Genomic DNA, 25,756 nt, shown 5'->3' on the forward strand with positions numbered 1-25,756 from the left:
AATTTTATTTTCAGCCTTACCTATACATATAAAGACTGATACAAGCTTTCTGATGAGTAGTAATTAAAAATTAGCACATGGCAACTGATGTTGCTATTGCTATTTATATTTTTAACATAATGTTTACATGGTTATTGGCATTTCTCTTATAGCTCAGGGAGTAAAGAATCTAAAATCTGCCTGCAATGCAGGGGACACAAGAGACACAGGTTCAGTCCTTGGGTTGGGAAGATCCCCTGGAGAAGGAAATGGCAACCCACTAGAGTAGTCTTGCTTGAAGAATCCCTTGGATTCTGCCAGAGGAGCCTGGCAGGCTACAGATGGTGTCACAAAGAGTGGGACACAACTGAGCCCGAGCATGGACGGACTTACATTGTCATTAGCTCATTAGGGGTTCTCAGCTGTTGACATCATGTTGACTAAGGCAACATGGAGGCTGGGACTCTGGAATTAGAACACTGGTTCCAAAACTTGAGCACAATCTTGGACAGGTTACCTAACAAGGATTGCTACATAAAATATATATACCTATGCATGAGGTTTTAAGCAAGCCTAGAAGATAGGTATCATTATTATCCATATTTTGCATATGAAGAGACTAATTTCAGTTAGGGAATAAGTTCAACTTGTTTCCTAATTCCCACTAGAATTGAATTTATTCCCTAGCTGAAATTCAAACTTAACCTAGCCTCCTGTAATTTTTATTTATATATTTTGATAGCCTGTATTTTATATGTTAGAAGTTTGGAGGGTGAAGATCCAAAGTTTTAGTTCTCTGCCCTGCCCAGGCCAGCACCAAGCAAGGTCAGTGCTGTGGAGCACTGGGCCTACCCCTGAGCTTAGCCCACTGGGGTGCGGCACAAAACAGATACTTCCCAGTTCTGACTACAGGAAATGCCTCCAAAGTCAACACAAATGGATACTGTACAAGATGTAAGCACAGCTTTACAGGCAAGTAAATTGTGGGCCTAATAAAGGCTTCCAAGAATAGATCCTATGATGCCACCTAAGATAAATAATACATAATGGTTCTGAACCAAGAGAACTGGGTGTAATGGAAAAGCAATCACTCTCTAAAAGTAAGGAATGGTAGTAGAAAGAAAGTGATAAAACTGAACTGAATTAGAGCCAAACCGCTTTACCTCCTATATATCCTCATCTTCCCTTCATGTTGAGCATCTTCATGAAGCCCAACTTTCACTTAGCACAGATTTATTTTCTGATTGGTTTTCTACATTCATAAAATTAAATGCATTTTGAAAATTAGATCAGTTCTCCCTGCCTCATCTCTGTCTTACTGGACTCCAAAATAGTATGTTCGTGATACAGTTGATCTTTTATTGTGTATGAATCAAAAACTAACCAAAATTAAAGCCCTGAAGCAAAGAATAACTCTTAACAAAATTGTTACAGTTCCAGGTAAAGTTCTATTATTCATATCAAATATTTTTTTAGACTAGCTTCATTAGTCAGTAAGAACTATTATATATATGGTTAGTCAACAGTAATGTTCTTGAATTCCACAGATATAAATTCCACACCTTATATTTCCTAGCTAAGCCCACCCACAGGCACTGTTTTTAAAAGAATGACAGTGCTCAAGAAATCACAGTGTCTTATTTAGGTTAATAAATGATTGTATAAGCAAATCAACTGCACAGTTTGCTAATAAATATTCTTTGTTTTCCTAGTTCCAGAGCATGTATGTTCAAAAGATATGTTGGTCTGGTTTTCACTCTCAGAGATGTGGACCTGTCAAAAGGATTTAATTGTTAATAAATGTATTTGGCTTTCAGCCAGTATCTGAAAATTAAATAATATGATTTTAATGTGTGTTTCCCTCAGGAAAATTGATATAGGACCAGAAATATGGTGGTTTTGTGGCAAACACCCAACTAAAAAGTGACATGCTAACACTTCTTCAAATGCTCAAGTTAAACTAAATAATTTGGTTGAAACATATAGCATATATCAAATTAAAATAAATCCTAAGTAGGCTTTCTAAGGCAAGGTCAGTAGTTAAGTTTGCACAGATTTCACATGGTATGAGATAGACAGCCCTTTTTCTGATAGGGAGAGAATCAGTATGGCATGACACAAGGGTCATAAACTTAGCAAAATGCAGGTACTTAGAAAAAAGATAACTTTCGTGATCTACAAAGAAGTCTTATAAAGACACCCTGGCGTTGCTTGAGTTCTGTCTTCAAAAAGGCTGAGTTAAGAAACTAAAATTTTACTCTCCTTGGGAGAAGTTTGTCTTTAAAACTGTCAAAATAATTCTTTGTGGACTAATTTAATGTGAAAACACTAAATGTAAAAACTTTTGCAGAACCCACCACTGAAACCAGAGTAAATGAACCCTTCAGGATTTCATAAGAAAGGCTGGCAGAGTGACTTCAGGTGTCAACCTGGTGTCAGACAGGCTTAGGGTGCATCCTGCCTCAACCATATTGCCTGTAAGACCTAGGGCAAGGTCCTCAGCATCTAGGTATCTCAATAGCCTCATCTGTAACATGGGGGTGAAAATAGTATATGCCTTATATACTTGTGTGGTTTAAATAAAAGTGCTTAAATCAAGTGCTTAGCATAGCTTAACATATGCCAAGAGCCTAATGAATGTTATGCCTTGTTATTATGCTCTGACCTTTAGTTGGGACAGATAAATATAAAACAGAATTATTCTGTTGCACAATTCAAGTATTTCCTTCTTCTATACCTTTTTTTAAAAAAACATTCAGACTTCTGTTTCTGCAGTAGAGAATACTAATGTTTATAAATTTCTTAAATTCTAAGAGTAGAACATAACTTCTGTAGATCTGAAGGCTTAAAATGCTGAAAGTCAAAGATTTAAGGGCCATCCACAATCTACCAAGTAAAATTTAGCAATAATGGAACAATGAGCTTGTTGAAGATTTTTTATCAGGAAAAGTTACATATTAAGCTAAAATGGTTTCTACAAGGCTAAATGCCAAGAGTAATGCTGTCCTCAGCAGTCATATTCATTCATCTTTTTAAAAGTTGTCATGTCAAATGAGGTCTAATGATGAGATGCCACAAAGCAAACGCTGAAGGGTCTAAACAAATGGTGACGGGGGGTGGGGGGGGGGGGTTGGTGAGGAATTGTGCTGGCCGCCTGGGGTGTATAAAAAGCTATCAGGGCTGTGAGACTGTCAAAACAGGAGTCAGAAAATGGAACTTTGACAACAGTCAAGAATCAAAGAAGGAAGTGGTAGAAGAAACCCTTTAGAAAAGATTCAAGACAAAATAGGAAACAGGACGAATGTGTCATGGGGTGTGGCCTACGTTTCTGAAAGAAGTTTTCAGTATCACACATTGAAGACAGACAGCAAGTCCCTGTAATCGATTATTTATCATGCTCTTTCTGGTATAAGAACAATACTCATACAAACAAAAGTAACAAACTGAGAAGTGCAGAAGTGTGTATCAAAGTGAGAACATTTCCTCCCTCACAATCCTTGTCTCCTTCCAGAACATTTCAAAGTGCAATCAGATGCAAGGCTGTGGATAGAACATATACTTTTACACTTCTTCCTCCCTCAGATCTCATTAAAATCATACTAATAGAATAAACATGGCTTAAACCAACAATAAAGAGAATGGTCAAAGAAATGAGAGAACTCAACACATTTCTGGAAAGTGGAAAGGGAATGAAGAAATTGTAAGAATTGATGCCTTTGAACTGTGGTGTTGGAAAAGACTCTTGAGAGTCCCTTGGACTGCAAGGAGATCCCACCAGTCCATTCTGAAGGAGATCAGCCCTGGGTGTTCTTTGGAAGGAATGATGCTAAAGCTGAAACTCCAGTACTTTGGGCACCTCATGCGAAGAGTTGACTCATTGGAAAAGACTCTGATGCTGGGAGAGATTGGGGGCAGGAGGAAAAGGGGACAACAGAGGATGAGATGGCTGGATGGCATCACGGACTCGATGGACGTGAGTCTGAGTGAACTCCGGGAGTTGGTGATGGACAGGGAGGCCTGGCGTGCTGCGATTCATGGGGTCGCAAACAGTCGGACACGACTGAGCGACTGAACTGAACTGAAGCAGGATGGAGAAGCGTCAGTCTAGCAGAATAAAAGTAGATGAGAAGAGGGAAAAAAAGCAGATAAGGAACATGGAAACCAAGATGCCCTGAGAAAATTTCAGATACAAATAAGCACTGGAGAGAAGCACAGGTCCGAAAATTTGGATTAACTGAAAAACCCACTGGTGGCATAAAGAACACCATCTTCTCCCCTTTGCCCCTAAACAGAACTCCTGGAAGTCTAGCATCAAATCTTCTAGGCTTTTTGGAGTTAAAATAGTCCCCCAAACAAACAGTATCCTACCTAGTCACTAGAAACCAAACCTCTGGTCCACAAGCCCTACCATATAACCAGATTCCTAAATATCTTTTTATGACTTCACTCTTAAATATGAAAAGAATGTCCAAGAATTACCATATACTTGATTAAATTCAGAAGCATAAAAGAAAAAACAAAAAAGCAGTAAGTCAGGGATGAGAAGAGAAATTTTTAAAAATCAAGAAGGTCCGAGAAGGTATTTATATCCGTGAACAACAAGAGTGGATGCTTTGAGAAAGTGACAATTAGAAAACGAGAGAACTTGGAAGAGAAAGTCAAAGAAATCTCCCAGAAAGTAAAACAAAAAGCCCAAAGGACAAATAGAGAGTCATAACATCACCTCTCTTTCCCACTTGAGTTTGAAACCAGCTGAAAAGTGGACAAGGGATGTAGATATAAGGAGTAACAGCAGCTGCTGCAGGATGGGAAAAAAAAAAAAAAAGGCAGCCCTGGAGAATGCAGCTTTGAAGCTTCGATTCCACTCCAGAGCTGGGCAGACTTACTCACCCTGTCCCAGTCTGCGTACCCGGGCTCTGCAAGGAACCTCTTGCTGGAGGGCAGGAGCTGATCATAACTCATCTTCTCCACATGCTGGCAGATGCCCAAAGAGAAGGAACCCAGACACACAAGCCCTTCTCCTTCCTCTAAAGTCACCAGTTGGAAAAGTCTGTTGTCCTCCCCTGGGGAGAAATTAGTAAGGGGATAGAGAGAGCCAGGAGTATTACTCTAATGGAATTTCTTCCTTAAGAAGCCAGGAAGAAAGTATTAAAACTATAAAAGAGAAAATATAAGAGACATGGAGGATTGATTCAGAAGGTTCAGCAACTTGACTAATTAGAAAGCCATAAAGAGACTAAAAAACTGTGGCATGTTGAGGGGGTGGAATATTAAGAGAACATCTCAGGGCTGAAGTTTTCAGATTGAAAGGGCCCACTGACGCTGAACAGGACTAATTTTTTAAAAACTTCTAAATACATCCTTGTGATATTTCAGAACACCAAGGATAAGAGCAAGTTTCTAGTGCCTTTCATGTAGGGGGTGCGGTGGCGGCGGGGGCGGTGGGGGGGGGCGGGCAGTGAAATGAAAACAAAAATCAGTTGGCAGAGAATCAGCTGCATATCAGATTTCCCACCTTAACACTTAGAAGCCAAAAACCTTGGAGCAATACCTTCAATTTTGAGGAGAAATTATTTTCAACCCAGAATTTTATCACCAGCCAAGCTATTAGTCGAGTGTGAAGACTGAATAAAGACTTCATAACACACAAGATTCAGAAAATTCATCCTCCATGCACCTTGAAGGAGTTACTCAAAAAGGGGCTGCAGTAAAGAGAGGGAATGAACTGAAAGAAAGAGAGAAAACACGGCATCTGGCACTGCCGTGCCCTCCTCTAGTAGGGCATGATCCCAGCTGTGTCCAGGCGAGACTAAGACCACTCAGGGCCACAGAACCCCCCCAGGAAAGGAGGGGGACTGGTGGCACAGGTGGAATGAGCGTGAGAGTGAAAGACATGAGGTTACAGTAAGTGCACTTAGTAACAAGTAAAGTAAGAAAACACCAAACTTCACTCTAGCAACATTCTTCAGCCCAGACGTTGTCCAATTGGATTAGAGATTATAAAATGCAGTCCTGGCACAGTCCTTGGTTGTGCAGTTAACTAAGGAGATCAAACCAATCATTCCTAAAGGAAATCAACCCTGAATATTCATTAGAAGGACTGATGCTGAAGCTCCAAAACTTTGGTGAAGAGATGACTTACTGGAAAAGACCCTGATGCTGGGAAAGACTGAAGGCAGGAGGGGAAGGGGGTGACAAAGGATGAGATGGACAGCATCATCCACTCAATGGACACGAGTTTGAGCAAACTGTGGGAGATGGTAAAAGACAGGGAAACCATGGGTTTGCAAAGAGTCAGACACGACCTAGCCACTGAACAACAACACATATTTATTGTTTTCAGTTTTTAGATTTGATGTTTAGACATGCCATGAGAGACTTAATTATGGTTACAGAACATTAATGCTCTAATCTTTGTCACCACAAAAGGACAGACCATGCTGATGGAGACTGGGAAGTGGAAGGGGAGAAGAATGGAGGGGGCTGCAAATATCCTCATCTCATGAGAGAGCACTGGTGACTTCTGGAAATAGAAAAGGTGTAAGGATTCTTCTTGAAGCTGGAGAAATCATCAGAACCAACCATGACAGAACCATGTTGGGAGTGTGGGGGAGGGTAAAATTAGTGAGGTGTGAATCAAGTTTTCACCCTCACCCATAAGAAGTAGTCTATCAGGGACTATACAACATGATTGGAAGGTAAATAAAGTGACTGGCAGAACTGTCACACTCAGTTGTGCCAACTGTGCGTGGAGCCCTCTCCAGAGGGCTCCATTCACTGGCATTCAGGTTTGTTTAGTTATGAAGAGAATTTTCTGGTGGATGTCCATAAAATATCTTGAGGATGGGATTCTGTTTCTCACAAAGCTGGAGGAAAACTAGTACAGACCTTGTTCTACAGACACGTAATGAACCACCACAAGGGCACAATGCATTAAAAATGACCGCTCTGAGGTTGTGCCAAGCCGACTGGGAGGGGAGAGGTGGGGTGGGTACAGCAGAGAGTGACTGCTTTTTATTCTCTTTTCTGGACTCTAATTTTTAAAAATCATGCGTACATGCTGCTGCTGCTCCTGCTGTTTAGTCGCTCAGTTGTGTCCAGCTCTTTGTGAGCCCATTGACTGCAGCCTGCCAGGCTCCTCTGTGCATGGGGTTTCCCAGGACCACCCACCAGAATGGGTTGCCATTTTCTTCTCCAGGGCATCTTTCCCAACCAGGGATTAAACCTGCCTCTCCTGCTTGGCAGGTGGGTTCTTTACCACTGAAACCTGGGAAATCCCATGTGCACATACTTAACTTTAAAATTCAAAAGTAATATATAAAAACAAACACAAAAAGGCCCAGACTGTCTGGCAGTGCTTGGATGTCCCCAGGTCCCGTGCTTCATTCACTCATTTCTTCACAGTGCAAATAAAAAGTCTGTTGCAGCTCCACAGCTGCCTGCGTGAGAAGCCCGCAGCCCCTCTTCCCGCGGCTCCGGAGACCCCGGAGGAGCATCCTTGTGGCAGGGCCCTGCGCGGCAGCCTGTCCCAAAGCAACGCTAACGCAAAGGGCTGTTTGTGGGAAACTTTCCCTGGAGGTCAGGACATTTTGGAGACATAGGATATGACACAACTTCTGATTCAGTCCTCAGATATCCCAGTTTCTAGAAATGTAAGACTGGCTCTGCACGTGAATGTCTTACCTGCTCTGGCCGTGGTGCGGACTCCTTTTATACTCCGCCACCTTCCCTGGTTTGGACGTGACTCTCAGCCTGGCTGTGTATTAGAAGCACCTGGACCGGAAGTGCCCTCAAGGTGGGCCCCACCCCCTGCCCAGGTCATGGTGTATTCCGCTCCAGGAGAGGTCAGGGTCTCTGTGATGGAGACAGTCTCCAGATGGATTCTAATGTGTAACCAGGAAGAGAACCACTGCTCTATTCTACTCTGCTCTGCTCTGCTCTCTCTAGTTGCCAGAGAATAATCCCAAGATTCTTGGTTTGTTCTCCTTTAACTTGATGAGTAGTTTGTTTTTCCCTCTTTCGGATTATGCAGCCCCTCAGACAGCATCCAGATTGTAAATGAACATTCTTTCCCTTCCTTCTCTGTGTATGCACACATGTGCAAGCCTTTGAAAAGTGCATCATACCACTTGCATTGTTCTGCAGTTTGCTTTTCACTCGATCTCCTTTTATGCCTGTAAGAATGATATTATTAATTAATCAAAAGCCACACCATATTCCTTTATTAAGCACATACCATTGTCTTGCTGACATCATCTGGGTTTTTCCTGATATTTTGCTATTGCTAATTATGCTGCAGCGAACATCCATGTGGGTCTGTATCTTTCAAAGCTTGTGCAAATATTTTCAGAGTATCACCAAAGTTAAAGGATACTGTACATTTAAAATTTTGATAAGTATTGCAAAAATGCTATTTTACATGACATATTGATTTAATCTCTCACCAACAGTTTGTTAAAGCATCTCCTTTCCATGCTCTTACCAACACCAAATATTATCAAATCATTGTTTTTTTTATTATTATTTGCTAACCTGCTAGGCAAAAGAAAAAAGTGTTACACTATTCGAGTCTGCTTTGTCTGACTCCTAGTGAAGGTGAACATCTTTTTATCTTGTTATTACTACTCTGTACTTCTCCTATGAATGAACCGTTGCTTAGGTTTTTTATGACAATTAGTTTGGAAGGTGCAATGTAATTCCCATTTCCCTCCTTACCTCTTTTTTGCTCTAATGGGTCTATAACATTATCCATTTAATTCTTCATTTAGTCAAAAGAATAGAGGGAAGCAGAGTATGCACAATTCAAAATTTGAGAAAAACGCAATTTACAGGAATATTTAAAATGTGTTTGTAGAAAGAGCATGGATCTGTGGGTGAGACATATCTGATTCACATTTTTTTAGTAGTCTGCTTCTGTCTCACGGGGTGACTCTGGGGATTTGATTTTCCTTACTGAGCCCTGGTTTCCATAACTGTAGAATGGGAATAATAATCTACTTTGCCTAATCATGGTAATTACATAAGACAATGTGTGGAGCCTGGCACATAGTGCCGTGCTTATTATTATGTTATTATACCATTTGAATACTGGAATTCTTCTAAACTAGAAAACATTGTGAGTTTCTTACTCTTACATCAGCTACTTTCTGAACGAGGCCACCTAGGCTTAGATCCTCTGCCCTCTGCCTCTCTGATGGAGTGGGTGTTTCCCTCTTCAAGGTTAAAGATTTGAATGTCAAGCCTGCAAACTCAGTATACAGAAGAGGCAGAGGTAACCCCCAAGTGTGCCTGAGCACTTCATGTTAGGGATGGGACCTCGAGATGCCAGCAAACCCAGTACCAGAGAAAGTGTCTCACCTTCCCCCTTGGTTAATTGTCAGAGTCTGTGATTAAACCACAGTCAAGAATTGATCATGGTTCCAGTGGAAATACTTTCACTTATAAGTAACAGACCCCAGGGAACCTAAAAGATGAGGAAAACTTAGTATCTTGGATCATGAGAAGTCTGGGAGGGCAGGGCCTCGGTGGGTTCATTCAAGCAGTTCAGCAACACCCTCTGGAAGCTGGTTCTTCCTGTCTTTCCAGGCTGCTGTCTACAGCCTGTTGCTTGTCCTGCACTGGCTGCTTCATGTCCCAAGGAGGCAGCTGCAGAAAACTGCATCCAGAGACAAAGAAAAGGACATTTATCTCTCTTAAAGAGTGAAGGAACCTTTCCTACAAGCCTCCCAACAGATTATTTGTAACATCATATTGGCCCAAATTGTATCACTACATACTCAAATGCAAAAAAAAAAAAAAAAAATCAGTGGCAGAACAGTGCAATTAGTATAATGATTTGGGTTGTTCTGGCTCAGAAAGAGTCCAGGCCAGTTCTGAAGCACGTGGCTACCCAACACCTGAACAGAAGTTAGAAGGAAGAGAGAAGTGGATGCAGCCACTCAACAGTGAATGACAGTGATGATCAACAGGGTGTACCACTCCTGCATGTGCTTATAAGAACTCATAAAGTGTATTTTAAATTAATATGCAAACCCTTCAGTTAATCATATAAAAATACCAAGTTCTAACTTCGTAACCTGGAAACTTAGTATTAATATTACAAAGGAGAGTAATATATCCCATTATTTTCAAAGACAGAAGTATTGTTGCTGCTGCTGCTGCTAAGTCACTTCAGTCGTGTCCGACTCTGTGCGACCTCATAGATGGCAGCCCACCAGGCTGCCCCGTCCCTGGGATTCTCCAGGCAAGAACACTGGAGTGGGTTGTCATTTCCTTCTCCAATGCATGAAAGTGAAAAGTGAAAGTGAAGTCGCTCAGTCGTTTCTGACTCTTCGTGACCCCATGGACTGCAGCCTACCAGGCTCCTCCGTCCATGGGATTTTCCAGGCAAGAGTACTAGAGTAGGGTGCCATTGCCTTCTCCAGACAGAAGTATTACTTGTGAGTAAATAAGTCAGCTTTTAAAGGAATAAGCTTTGATGAAGAAGCGTTCATAGTCAGTTCCCAAACGCTTGGCACGGAGTGAGCTCTGTGCGGCTCCATCAGGATCTTTGAACAGAAAGTGCCTGGACAGGTGATCCAAGTGGGGCAGGGCGGTGGAGTCAAGATGGCCTTCCCAGCAGTGTTTCTCTGGCACAGGCCTGCTGTCCGGGTCACCTAATGAGTCTCATACCAAACACCTGCCATATAACGATAGGGGATCAGAGTTGAGGGGCACAAGGGAAATGTAGTTCCCGAAAAGGAGTCCATTCTGAAACATCCTTTAAAGATGCCCAGAGCCCCAGGACCTGGAGGGCCAAACTCAGGACATGCTCCTTCCTTCTGTGTCCTTCCCTCCAAAGCTGGCTTATGCTGAACAGGGCAGGCTTCAAATGTAACAGGGCACAGTCATCATGTGGGACAAAGTGGGAAAGGTGTGGTGTTCCGGCCTGAGCCAAGAAGGGGATGCATAACCGTGGAGCCCCCATGCTGTCTCGGCTCCTTCTAGATTGCTTTTGTGGGACTGGTCTTCTGGAATGATGAACATTCTGCACGCTTGGTTCCACCATAGCATTGGATGGAAACTGAGTCTGTGGAAGAGGCAAAACCTGGTTAGAGTTACCTGGGGTGAGGCCCCGGGGAGGGACAGGCAGCCTGGAGGTGGGGTGTGGGGTGAGCTGGGGTGAGGTGGGGAGCTCTACCCCAGTTTTTTGCTGGAGCCAACCCCCATATCCCCACCCACCCCAGCTAAGAACCCCAGAGAGTGGGCAGAGTTCCAACCATCAGCTCCAAGTTCCTAGAAACAGGGCTATCAATGCGTTACCCTAAGAATTTTGTGCCTGGCACCGCCTCAGATAATGTCACCAAGGGGTTTCACTCCCCTGCTGCCTCTGCCTCCCATCCGCAACACCCCTTGGCTTAGACACGCAAATGGAGAGGACAGAGGCCCTCAGAAGGCAGGCTTCTCGTCCTCTGCCCTGTGCCTGAGCTGAGGCCAAAGGCTCAGACTTGGTGAGGTCTCCAAGGTCAGTCTCTCCCAAAGCCTCTCTCACTCAGAAATGAGTGTCACAGTGCTCTGGAGAGCTGATGAGGGAGACCCTACTCATCCCACTTGCCTCTATTTCCTCTCTCCAAGAGAACAGAGCGAGCTCAGCTCTCACTGAGTTATTCAGAATTACTCAGCCAGAGCTGAGTGATAATCCCCCAAATTCAATGTCACCCTCAGGGTCACCGACTGACTTTCCAGTGTACCCTGACTCTGTCCTTACCTGCTGTGTAACCTTGGACAAGTGTTTTTACAACTCTGTAAGTCTTGCTCCTCAATCATCTGCAAATGAATCATGTAACACAGGCTTGTGAAGATCAGGGTCATGGAGACAGAGTGCAGAAGCATCAGCACAATGCCTGGACCATGGGAAACACCTCATAGATAGGAATAATCGCTATTATCAGCTTATCGAAAGGAAACAGGCTTCGCAATTATTTGTTCATTTGAGTAATAGTATACATTTTCAACATAGTAAAACTTATTTATTTAGAAAATACTCTAATTCATTCCCTCATTCTTCAAATTGGCTCCACACCCCAGTAAATTCCAATTAGTGAGGCTTTTTTTTATGCCCAGAGGGAAGCAGGCTCACAGTCAGGTGCTGCCCCTCCCCACCTGCTACGGTCAGGGCAGCGTGCCCAGCGTGACCAGCGAGTGACTGCAACATCTCCCAGTCCTGAGTCCCAGGATCCTGGGTCCTCAGTTACTTCTCTTTTCCTTCCCCACCCCTGCCTTGCAGCATAGTTAATTTACAATGTTGTGTTAATTTCTACTGCACAGCAAAGTGGTGCAGTTACACATATATATACTTTCTTTTTCATATTTTCTACCGCGATGGGTTATGGTCACTTCCTGATTGCTTGGAGGTAAGAAAAGTGGCAGCGTGTGTACATATTTGAATCTGCCTCCACTGAACTCACCCGTCCTTTCCCACAGGCTGTAAAGAGGTTCTTGAAACAGGAGTGCAAGTGTCATGGCGTGAGCGGTTCCTGCACCCTGAGGACCTGCTGGCTGGCCATGGCTGACTTCAGGAAAACGGGCAATTATCTCTGGAGGAAGTACAATGGGGCCATCCAGGTTGTCATGAACCAGGATGGCACTGGTTTCACTGTGGCTAACAAGAGGTTTAAAAAGCCAACGAAAAATGACCTCGTGTATTTTGAGAATTCTCCAGACTACTGTATCAGGGACCGAGATGCAGGTAAGTTCAAAACACTTTATTCAAAGTACCTAATTCTTCCAAGAATCAGCACTCCTCAATTTAAGAACAGTACTGTATTTTCCACCTGCCAGTCCTCTAAATACAGCCTGCTGTCTTCAGGTTCAAAGCTCAGGTTCTTCAGCATTCATATTTTAAGTGCACAGAAAGCTTTCCTAAGCAACTGGAGAAATTCACTGATAATGTGCAGATTCTGGAGAAATGGGAACCCAACAAGAATGTACGTGGCAAAAAGTCAAAATGTGCAGATTAGCAAAAGTCCTCAGCCTGGGCAGAACTCTAACTGGTGGGTTCATGTTCACTATGTATAGAAGCCCAGCATCTTCTCTGTGATTTGACGCTCAGGGGAGGACAACTTTGCAGTGTATCTGCCCCTTTAAGTCCCACCTTTGTGATTATGGAAGAGGATCCCAAGGCTTTAGAGTTAGCCTGTTCTGAAATCCTCCATACTTCACACTCCCTCGCTCTTTCCAAAAAGCTCTGAAGTTGCCAACTACTTGAAAGCAGGAATTCATCCCCACTGGCTCAGCTGTCGGAGAGCAGTGGATGAGGGCTGCGTAAGAGGCACTTCGTTTATTAAAGCCACACCCTTCCCTTGCTGACGGCACCTTCCCTGTCCTGAACTCACTCAGAGGGCAGCTCCATCAGCCTCAGTACAGCAGTTGCCACCTGTGGGCTTTACACATGTGCTTTTCTCCACCTCTTGCCCCTCCTGGTCAGCCCTGAACTCTGGGCTTAGCACAAAATCCATGCAAAGACTTTGATACAGAATAAGAATGAGCACTATGTCTCAGTGGAGAGGAGGTGATGGGGAGCCCACAGACAACTTATCTCAAGCCAACTTCTCAGGCTTAGTAGAAAGCAAGGGAATTCATTACCAGGAAAAACATCCTCGAATTCAAATTCTGAATTTGTTTTTCATTCCAAAGTAATTGCAAAGGAAACAGTAAAACAGAACGGACGTCAGCAGCTCCTATCACAGGTCTGAGCAGGATTATCAGGGGATGTCACAAAGAGTCCAGAGCCTCTTCTTTGTCCCCAAGTGGTTGAATTGCCTTCATGGTTTGATGAGCTGGTTCTTTGCAGCCCTGGAGCACGTTTGTACATGCAGCCCCTGGATTAATAACTGCTGAGCGAAAGGGCCAGATGCTGTGCCCTGCTGCATTCCTCACGTGCTTTGCGACCTCAAACAAGTCATCCTACCTGTCAGGCCAAAGTTTCCACTCAATCCCCAAGAAACCTGTGTTTTGGTACAGGAGGGTCCCAGAGGTCTGGGTTCCTTTCTGCTGCTAACTAGCTGCTTATCTTCAGACTGCTCAGACAAGCATGGGGCTGATGACATCAGGATCACTTTAGGAACGATGTACCGACTCCTGTGTGCCAGGTACTGCTCTAAGACCATTGCACACATGGTCTTATTTAATCCTTAGAACCGCCCTATGACATCAGTGCACTGGAACTGATTATTGAAGAAAAAAGATAAAAATGATTAAGAAGAGGGTGGCTCCTGGTTGATCAACATCAACCAGGAACCAAATTCACTTCTTATATTTTTGAGATCAGTTAAGTACCCTGGATATCACTGTCTCTATTGTACAGATGAGAAAGTGAGTAACCAGCTCAAGATCTGGCTGGTCTTGGAGGGGATGAATGTCCAGTTGTCTGACCCCATGACCTGCGCTCCTAACCCAGACATTACAACTTGCTCCTGTCTTTCTCCCAGGGCGTGTATGTGAAAGGACGGGTGAAGCATGAACCTCACTTCAAACATAAGAGGACCTGCTTCCCCGGACATCTTTTCTGGTTTTTTGAATTGAAGCAGTTTGCACAGTGAAGCAGTTATGATGATGACCATTTAACTGCTACATATAGATAGAAAGACCTTACTTTCTCTTCACAATGGGGAGATTCTGAATTGAATCCCTGCTGCCTCTTCAGGATACTAAGTTATTCTTGCACACTCCGCTTTTTATACTCCCATATATTAGAACATGGTTCTGGTTCTTGATCCTAAAATAGCAAACACATTTGCAGTACCCACCACATAATAGGGCTTGATCTATATTCTCTCATTGAGTAAAGTGGGATGTTATTATCCCACTTCATGGGAGGGGAAACTGAGGCTCAGACAGGTCATGGATTTTTCCCAAGGACTCTAATGGGTAAGAGGCAGAGCAGGGACTTGAATCCAAGTCCTCCCACCCTTGTAACTATTTCACTCTGCCTCCAAATGCACCAGCCACAAGGCCTACTGCTGCAGGTCTAGACTTTCTGAGGGAAGTTATATAATTTATTCACTGTCTTATTTCCCTTCTATTTTAGGCTTATTTTAGCTTCTCTGACTTAAAGAGATTTGAATTTGGTTCTGGGTTGGTATCAATTTACCAGGAGCCACCTTGTTATTGTTTTTAAGTAGCCAGTTCCATTGTTTTAGATCATATTTCCACTGATTCCTAGATTATTCATAAATTGAACTATACTTAAGGCCTTTTTATTTTAGCTAAGCCTAGAAAAATGCCAAAGTTATCTATGAAAACTTGCAATATTTCTTTTTAGTTCTGTTGACTGTCAGATGACTGTTTTAGTGAAAATATGATTTAGGGTGTTTGATATTATGTGGAGAAATCTTGGATTTCTGACAGTATTTTGTCATTGTTCATATCTGGACAAATAACACTTACAAATAACACATATATGAAATGCAGATTTTCCTTGAGACAGCCTCCTTTAACCCTAATGGCTGCTGAGGGCCTTGCCCTGGTCTGTGTAGAGATGAGACTTTCTCCAGGCTACTTTCTACTAGAGACTTCTGTGGTATGTGCTCTGAAAAGTCGGTCAAAGTGTGTAGTTCTAAATCTTCCTGGAGTGGCTCCCAACTTTTGATTGTTCAGGCAGTGAGATATGACAGTCTGAGAACTGTGAGAAGGGGCAATTCCTGAATCTAACTCAGTGGCATTCCTTCTCTGGGCTCTCCGCCTTCATCTAGGTCAGTACTGACATTCTCTGGTGTACATTTTAAGAAGCACTCACAGTTAACGAGTCAGGACATCAGTGAGAGAGTCTCTCCGTATGATTGCACGACATCAGACCTGCTTTATGGTAAATGGAACATGTTCGAAATGAGTTGTTGTTCACTTGCTAAGTCGTGTCTGACTCTTTGAGACCCCATGGACTGCACAAACCAGCTTCCCTCTCCTTAGAAATGTGTTACCATCAGAGTTATCCAGGCTCCAAAATAAGTCAGAAGTTTTCAGTAAAATTTAAATCAAATATATTTGTGTATACAAATATGCATATGTGTGTGTGTATGTGTGTATATATATATATATACATATATATATATTTACTTTCTCTTTTAAAATTGACACTAACTTTTCCCTTGATTTCACCCCTCTGCTGTGTTGCGGTCATTTTATCTTGCTTTTTTAAAAAAAAAAATCATGTACATTTAATATTCAACTGATTGGGCAACTTCCCTTTGTCAGCACTTAGAAAAGCAATGGTGGTGAGAAGATTGAATACTGTCAAGTCATAGATATTTGGAATTGGCAGACTTTACTCTTGCTAGTTAGCAGCTTCTTCCTGTTCAAATCCACTCCTAATCTGACTGATGTGAGCTGGCTTGTTTTGTCATTTCAATTTGTGAAGTGGATAAAGTCTGTAGGTCTAGTCCACTGTTTTCCAAAGTGAGGACTTCTTCAGAGACCTGTTGGATCAGAATCTCAGGGTTTTTTTCATGAGATTCTGTATGCTTTTCACACTCAAGCACATCAAAGTTTGAAAAATCCATAGGGTTTCCCTGGTAGCTAAGATGGCAAAGAATCTGCCTGCAATGAGGGAGACCAAGGTTTGATCCCTGAGTGGGGAAGACCCCCTGGAGAAGGGTATGGTTACCCGCTCTAGTATTCTGGCCTGGATTCCACGGACAGAGAAGCCTGGCTGGCTACAGTCCATAAAGTTGTAAAGAGTTGGACACAACTGAGCAACTAACACTGTCACTTCACTTTTTGGGAAATCCACAATTCCCTGATTTTCTATAAGTATCAGGTACGAAGAAGTCGTACCTGAGAGATTTGTTGTTGTTGTTAAATATCTGATCTCTTACAAAGGAAAAAGAAGTTTTTCTATTTGAAAAGCTCTAAATAAATGTCACTCAAAAATATCCCTGCCCTGACTTACACAGTATGAGAGGGTGTTCTTTCACATTAAGGCATTTTTGGGGACCCTCTTTTACTGGGAAGAGCACTCTGAAATGATCTCATCCATCAAAGCTTCCCTTGGAATTAGCTTGATGGAGATCAAGTCAGCCCTTTAGTGAAGGCCTGAAACAATGATATCAGGACTAGTAGATTTTGGTGAGAATTACAGAAGGTGAGTCAAGACCCTAGGGTATTCCTGGGTGAAGACAGACCCAAACCTCAGGTTAGAAAGGTAATGGGAACTTTGGGTGAACTCCTACTGAGAATCAGGCCTTGTACTGCAAGCCTTATGTGCATTTTCTTTAAATCTTCACAGCAGTTACCTCTATTTATAGAGAAGGAAACTGAGCCTCTGAAAAGTTAACTTGTCCAAGATTTTGTGGCCTGTAAGTGGTAAACAAAACAAAATAAATAAAGTCAAAACAAAATTCTATACTTTTCTTCCCTTACTTCCTAAAACTTGAGAGTAGCGACTGGGGGGCTGTGTAATAAAAAGGCAGCATGAGGACATAGAACATAATGGAATGAGGTGCCTGCAAAGCAGGGAGCTGGGAGGTGGGGAAACTTCAACCGCATTCAGCTTAGACTGCCTAGAAGCCCCATTCAATTACAAGCCCTTTCAGATTTGGAGGGTGTTAATGTCTTCAATTGCTCCTAAGAAATGATAAGCTTGAAAACCTGTAAAGGAAGATTTTCTTATGGCAACAATAATGACAAAAGACATTTTTTACCCCCCGGTCTTCCACTGAAGAAGCTGAGTGCTCTGATGTTCAACTATAAATACTTCCTAGAGATTCGGAGAGTAGGTACAGCTGTGTGATGCTGTGCATGTGACATTTTGCAGGCCGAACTGGAGGCCAGATCTAGGAACTGGGCTTTCGGGGATGGGTGGTTGTGTGGTTATCTCCTCTGGTTATTGCCCCTGGCATCTGTAAATCAAAGAAGTCCTTAAGTTAGAGATAGGTGCATCTCTGGCTAAGGAATGCTGCTGTCTCTCCAGAGAAGGCCTGCACCTAGTCACAGACCACTCGCACTGGTTATTCTGTAAAAACCCTGACCTGGGCCAGAGGTCACCACGAGGTCTCCTCTCCTGCTGCAGAAAACAAGCAATCCTCCTGTCAAGCTCAGAAAGCAAATGGAGTTCACCAGTTGTTTAACTTGTTACCGAAAGCCTGAGACAGGTTTCCCTTGCTGTCTAGAAGTAGAACCTTCCTATAAAAACTTTCATAAGCCAAAATGGCCAGAAGCGAAGAAGTGATTACCTTAGGACACATCTTGCTAACAGATGCACAGAATCCATGGAGATAAAGCATGGACACTCACGAACTCAGTTCCAGGTGACGGCGCCTTGGTACTGAGATGCTGAGTGTAGGCCCTGGGGAAGGAGCTGAGTAGGGCCACTCCTGTCGCTCTGGGTGGGTGCTGCCTCTGTACCGGCTTGCTCCAAAAACAAAGGCTCAGTGCTACTTTCACTTTTTGCCTTTTTTGGTAAAGCAAAAATTCTCTTGGGATTTCTTCTGGTTAGAAAAAACCGGTACTGATGTAGGACTTTCTGCAAAGTGAAATGCATAAAGTGAACTTCCTCAGAAATCAGAGGAGAGCTTTACCTGCCTGACAGCTGCAGGCTGTGAACAACGTGAGTTCTTGGATATCGTAGTTCTTCCCACATAAATCATATTAGCAAACAGCTCAATACCTGTGGGAACACAACCCCAACCAAGGCTTACACAGACTGGTTGGTGTTCTAGACCTACCCCATGGTGTGACTAGCTTGCAGAACCTCCGAACTCTGTGATTATGACCTGATAAAAAAACAAGAGAACACCATCTCAGCCAATAGCAGTGGGTGGGCCTTATTTTGATCCAAAATGTACAATTCCCACCAGGATATCTGAGGTTCCTCATCTCTTCATGGAACAAATATTTCTTAAGGCCCTTCTATATGCCAGAAACTACGATAAGCCCCAGGAATGCAAAAATGAGGTAGTCAGAATTGGTCTTTGCCCTCATGGCTTCATAAGCCTCCCGGTCCTTGTGGATGACCCAGGTGGGTGGCAGGCAGGGGACACAGGCTAGGTGCTAGGAAACCCTACCTGGGCCAAAATGTGATTTTCTTAGGTTTCAGTTCTCACTCCATTGCTCTATTATGAGGTCTTACCTTACATTTGTCACTTTGAAAATTAAAGAATAAGTTTTTTATCCCTTTCTATGTTAAGCTTTATTGTAGAAATTTCATGATATCTAAAAAAGTGCTAAGACAGCTAGAATAGGCGAGAATGATACGAAAATATATTGGTGAGGTTTTTAAGTTACCATTTTCACGGTAATTATTGATTATCTTATATAATTTATATCAATACTGTTTGGTGGACCCTCAAATTCCTGGTGGCATATAATGCAGATAGCCTATCTCTCCTTCTTACAACACTATTTTCTTGACCTCTGTAACACTGCAGTCTCCTGATTTTCCTCCTGACCTGAAATTGGTCTTTCTCAGCTTCAGTTGTTAGTGTCTCCTTGTCTGCTTCTAAACCTTGAAGGTCTTCGGGGCCCGATCTAGGCTCTTCTCACCGGTTCCTCTGCATTTTCGCTCTGGGCGGCCTCCTCCACTAATACGGTTCTAACTGCTACCTCAGACCTCATCTGTGTCCTCTCCTCTCTCCTCATTCTGTATTCAGCCCCCTGCTTAACAGCTCCAGCATGCTCATGTTTTTATCAACCTACTTCTGTTAGAAATTGAGCTCTAGATTTGCCCCATTCCCAAACATGTCTTCCCCAGGTTTCCCCTTCTCAGAAAATGGCATGACTGCCCACTCCATCAGTCAAGCCATAAACCCACACATCCTTTGTTACACTGCTTTCTCACTTCCAATCTGGTCCATCACCATGTCCTCTTAAAATGTACAAAGGATCTATCACAGAAAGCCTTCTTCTTTCATTCCTAGAATGTGCCAGAAGTTTTTGTTTAAATATTTGTTCACTACCTGTCTGTCCCACTGGATTCTGACTCCATGATGGCAGGAACTATTAATATATCTGTCTGTTCACCACTGAATCCCTGGCACCGAGTACATAAACATGTGTTGAACTGAACTGAATGTCAAGTTATAAACAACATAAAATATGTTCATCATATTAGCTGGATACTTATGTTGGTGCAGTGTGTAGCTTAAAGATAATTTGGTTGCTTTTTTCAGCATGTCTTCATTCATCACTGATTATTTTATAACACACAGCCTATGAAAATTCCCATTTAAGCATAAGTGTTCAATGGAATTTTTCCTCATATTCAAGTGCATTAGTGGGGCATTTACAGAGCCCAACATGCTTCTGGCTACCCATTTCCTTGGATGAGATAAAAGGTCTTAAATAAATGCAGCAGCAGACTCTATATGTTACTTTTAGCTGCCACCAAATACTCAGTTCTTTTACTCTTTGGGGGGCCTTTTTCATTTACTGTTATCAGTGGGATTACAGGCTAGTTCATCAGATTTCATTGCTAACATACCAAAATACCTTTTACAGCCAATGCTATTTCATAGTATAGACATGATCTGTAAACCTGCATTTCCTTTTAGAATACAAGCTTGCTAGAATTACTATACATTTAGGATACATTAAAAAGTACCCTGATTTGACAGTGACAATTAGATTGAATTTGTGAAGTTTTTTTAAAAGATTTTTTTATTTCAAAAAAAAGAAAATTTAATTTTCTTATTTCTAAGTCTTTGACATAACTACTAACAACAAAGAATTTATCAAATAGATATCCTTCACTTTTTTGGAAATAGAAAAAAATATTTCTAATTATTGTATTAATGTGTGATTATTTCTAATTACTATATTAATGTGTTACAAATAAAAGAATGTTAAAGTACTTTAAAATAATGTATCTGCATACTTCTTTTAAGCTTTCCCCATGAAACTTATTTTGTGCTGCTATGGTAAATCTCTTCTTAAAATTTGCAAATTTCATATGCCTATGAATTTTGCAAATTTCATATAATAAAGAGCCCTGCATTATAGATTAGGAGATGGATGCTGCCTATGATTATTTCTACTGATTATTAATTGGGTAGTCTTGGACAAATTCACTTCTCTGGGTCTCTTAAGATATGTATCTCACTTAGAAATTCCTAAGGTTCCTATGACTCAATCTTCGAATGAATGGGTTGTTAATTAATCTTACTCTAAGTTTGCAATAACAGAACCTGAATCTGACGCCACAGAGTCTCCTGTCATTTTTAATTTCTATCATTTAAAAATGTGTCACATTTCTTGTATATGTTCTCTTTATATATCAAGTGAGATATTTCAAATAAAAACCAGGCTCTCAGCTCCTCTGTCCTCATCACAGTGCCCCTGGGTGAGCCCTTCCTGGAGAAGTATGCCTCTGTTTGGCAAGGGAAGGTTGATACTAATTTGTAAGAAATTGATTTTAGTACTTAATAGATCAGGAAGAATGTGTTTACCACCTGAGTAATATGAGACCTAATACTGTCCTTAGGGAACAAGATGTATGAGAAATCACCAAACATTTCAAAACAGTGTATGAGCCCTAGAGCCTGATGTGCTAACATTACAGAACTTAGGAAGATGGTCCAGGTGGGCTTGGAGCGGACAGAGAGTGCTCGATGAAAGGTGCTGAAGTAGGCCCTGAATCTTGAGGGGTGGGAAGACTTTCAGTCTAAAGGAGTGAGGGGAGAGTCCCGTGCGGCAGGTGAGGGTAACTCTACGGTCTACGTGGCTGTGACATCAGAAAGTCACTTCAGTAGGACAGTGAGGAGTCAGCTTGATGAGGGTGCAGGTGGAGGGTAATGGGAAATAAACATGGCTTAGGCTAGTCAGAGAAGGCAATGGCACCCCACTCCAGTACTCTTGCCTGGAGAATCCCATGGACGGAGGAGCCTGGTAGGCTGCAGTCCATGGGGTCACGAAGAGTCGGACACGACTGAGCGACTTCACTTTCACTTTTCACTTTCATGCATTGGAGAAGGAAATGGCAACCCACTCCAGTGTTCTTGCCTGGAGAATCCCAGGGACGGGGGAGCCTGGTGGGCTGCCGTCTATGGGGTCGCACAGAGTCGGACATGACTGAAGCGACTTAGCAGCAGCAGCAGCAGCAGGCTAGTTAGTGCCAAATAAAGAAAACCTTGAAGAGTCTGACTCAACAACTTTAATTCCAGGATGCTGCTGCTGCTGCCCACCAGGCTCCCCCGTCCCTGGGATTCTCCAGGCAAGAACACTGGAGTGGGTTGCCATTTCCTTCTCCAATGCAGGAAAGTGAAAAGTGAAAGCGAAGCCGCTCAGTCATATCCAACTCTTCGTGACCCCATGGACTGCAGCCCACCAGGCTCCTCCGTCCATGGGATTCTCCAGGCAAGAGTACTGGAGTGGGGTGCCATTGCCTTCTCCAATAGGATTCGCTAATTTAATGGGACGCTCTTTCCTGAGCCAGTCAAACCTTTCCTAGTGATTATGAGAATGCTGAATAAAATGCCTTGAGATAAGTGGAGAAACATTGTCCCAGCTGTAGCTTTACGATCCTTGATGCAAGGAAGGGGCAAGCCTTCCAAGCAGATGAATGCGCGGCCTCTAACATGTGCTCTTTAACATTCTTTTCTTCCCTCAATAAATCTGTGTTGTGAATGACAACATGTAAGTCAGCCAGAGGAGAAACAGCCTATTGGATGACGGGCTTAAGTGAATCTTGCTTTATGCCCTAATGGTCAACATATGGGCTTCTGTCAGCCTGGAGGGCAGGAATTTCCAGAGATACAGACCCATCCAGAGAGAGAGATAGAGAGCGCCCTTCCTCCAGGTCCCCGAGGTGTGGGTCTGGGAACTATTAGCACAAGCCCCCCGTCCTCCTCTGCTGTCAGGAAGATGCATGTCAGTGGAGACAGAAGGGTTTCTGCGCTGGGAACCCTGACTCCATTATTAATTTTATAGCTCTGGGGATGGCATGCTTGATTCTAAAATGTTCCGTCAGCCTTGTTCCACCGAAGGTGTGTTATGTGGTCCCAAAGTTACACAATTTAGAAGATCCAATTCTTTATCCTTTTCCCTCACAGGTTTGTGAGCTCTTGTGTGGGTCAGGATGAGGACAACACCTGTGGGAGAAAGGTCGATCTGGCTGGAAGCTGCACCTTCCCATGGTTGCAGACAGCCTGGATCTCCCGGGCACTGACTCCAGGCAGATGGTCTGACTATGGCGTAGTGTGAAGACGATAGAAGGCTGGGTCTGCTGGGCCTAAGACTGCTCCACCCTGGGCACTGGGATCTGTACCCAGCAGGCCACACATCTGGGCATATTTCACAAACCTAAAGCAAAGGAAGTCAGGGAAAAGAGTTTCCTACTTGGCACTTCTGTTCAGTGAACTGAGTAAATCAAAGTGTAGTAAGAAATAATACTATAAAGCAATGTAAATAATATTTTAAATAAGCAATCAAATCTGAAGCATCTAAATATATGTTTATCCTTTTAGCATATCAATTTGGGAGGCTGATATTAGGCCATTACTCAAAAATATTTTTAAAATTTCTCCTCTGAAGGATTTTTAGAGCCAGCCACACAGGCTATTGTAGACATTGTATGATGCAAATATGTGACCAATTTGGCGTTTGGAAATGGCACAGAGAATCTCAGAATGAAGTCTGAGAAGAGTTAGGTGAGTGATCAAGTGATGCTATTTCATTTTTAGTGAGATGCAAGCTGATGTGTGCTGCCTCGCGCTCAGTCGCTTCAGTCACATCTGACTCTTTGGAGTGCAGCCCGCCGGGCTCCTTTGTCTATGGGACTCTCCAGGCAAGAATACTGGAGTGGCTTGTCATGCCCTCCTCCAGGGGATCTTCTGGACCCCGAGACTGAACCTGTGTCTCCTGCACTGCAGGTGGATTCTTTGCCATTGACCCACCGGGGAAGCCCAGTTGATGATACAGGCTTTTCTAAACTAGAGAATTCAGTGTAGAGACGCTTCTCCCAGAGTCTCAGTCACATCCGAGACATACATTAGAACCTCCTTGAGGGCACACATGTTTTAGAGATGTATACCCTGCTATTACAAAGTAATCAGTCTGTCTAGTTCCTCAAAAAGGTGATAGGGATTCAACAGGAATATTATAAAGGAAGAATGCAGTATAAGCTATAAGTACCATGCTAACCAGCCTTGTTTACTTTCTTACATAACTTTAAATGTCTTAATTGTCGATGACATATCATGTGCTGGAGAAAAAGTTCCCCTCCAAAAGAGCTGCATGTCAGGACCTTTGCAAGTTCTTCAGTTGATAAAATAAAGAAGGGAGAGAGCAGGAAATAGGTAGAAGCACTGATTACATACTGTTACACATGAGCCAGCTTTCTGGGGCCTATTTCCTATTTTCTGGTGGGACACGAGGCCCAATCACAAGGTCAAGACCTCCATCTCTGGGCTTGGATATGCCTTCTCCAAATTCTGACCCTGCCACCTGCTTGCTGTGTGATCACTTAGCCTACCTGACCTTCTCTTTGCTCATTTCCAAAACAGTGATGATAATAGTACCTACTTTATAAGTGCTTATGAGTATTAAATGAGATAATGCAGGCAAAGGCTTATCACAGGGCCTGGCCTGTTTAAGTTAAATATTGGCCCCAGTTATGAACAAAAAGAAGAGAAAGAGGATAAGAAAAAATGTAGAGGGGGAAAAAAAAGAAAGAAGAAGAGGGGTAAAAGAGAGGAGAAAATAAAAGATGGATGAACTTCAGCTCTATCTGGCTTTGAAAATGTAAAAACTGGCCCTTTTGGGCTTAAATCTGGTAGTGTAGCTGGTTTTATTTGTGACCCAGGCAGGGGTCATCAGATCATGTAATGAGTGACTCATTATTTAATAAGTTGGTATATTATTTAGAATAAAAGATCTAAAATATATGTCCCAAATATTCAGCATTAAACAAGGAGTCAGATCATATAACTCAGTGACTCCTTTTCATACACATAAGCTCACTCTTTCCCCCCAACACACATGCACAAATGCATAGTCTTGATTCTTTTTAAAGATGATGGTGATGGTGTTGTTTTCTGTCTTGAAAGAGTAATGGGAGGTCCCGAAGACAATGGAGGCCTACTGCTGTCAATAATACTAAGTCCTTATTCTAATTTTGATCCAGGAAAACAATACCAACAAGTTTTATATAGCTTCTGCACTCTGGCAAATGCTCTCTTCAGGGTTTTGATGAAATAGCTCTGTTGTTCAGTTCAGTTCAGTTCAGTTCAGTCACTCAGTCGTGTCCGACTCTTTGCGACCCCATGAATCGCAGCACGCCAGGCCTCCCTGTCCATCACAACTCCCGGAGTTCAATCAGACTCACATCCATTGAGTCAGTGATGCCATCCAGCCATCTCATCCTCTGTCGTCCCCTTCTCCTCCTGCCCCCAATCCCTCCCAGCATCAGAGTCTTTTCCAATGGGTCAACTCTTCTCATGAGGTGGCCAAAGTACTGGAGTTTCAGCTTTTGCATCATTCCTTCCAAAGAAATCCCAGGGTTGATCTCCTTCAGAATGGACTGGTTGGATCTCCTTGCAGTCCAAGGGACTCTCAAGAGTCTTCTCCAACACCACAGTTCAAAAGCATCGATTCTTCAGCGCTCAGCCTTCTTCACAGTACAACTCTCACGTCCATACATGACTACTGGAAAAACCATAGCCTTGACTAGATGGACCTTAGTTGGCAAAGTAATGTCTCTGCTTTTGAATATGCCATCTAGGTTGATCATAACTTTTCTTCCAAGGAATAAGCGTCTTTTAATTTCATGGCTGCAGTCACCATCTGCAGTGATTTTGGAGCCCCCAAAAAT

General features: G+C 42.8%; 1 protein-coding gene across 1 annotated transcript in view; it reads left to right on the plus strand.

Moving 5' to 3' along the window:
- Positions 1-25,756, plus strand: part of WNT2 (Wnt family member 2) — a 45,873-nt gene that overhangs the window by 12,941 nt on the left and 7,176 nt on the right. Inside the window, exon 4 of the mRNA XM_040260871.1 lies at positions 12,442-12,706. Within this exon, the coding sequence (XP_040116805.1) occupies positions 12,442-12,706 (265 nt within the window). The remainder of the gene's footprint in view (positions 1-12,441; positions 12,707-25,756) is intronic.

This window comes from Oryx dammah, unplaced genomic scaffold, assembly GCF_014754425.2.
Source record: "Oryx dammah isolate SB20612 unplaced genomic scaffold, SCBI_Odam_1.1 HiC_scaffold_18, whole genome shotgun sequence".
Lineage (NCBI taxonomy): Eukaryota > Metazoa > Chordata > Mammalia > Artiodactyla > Bovidae > Oryx > Oryx dammah.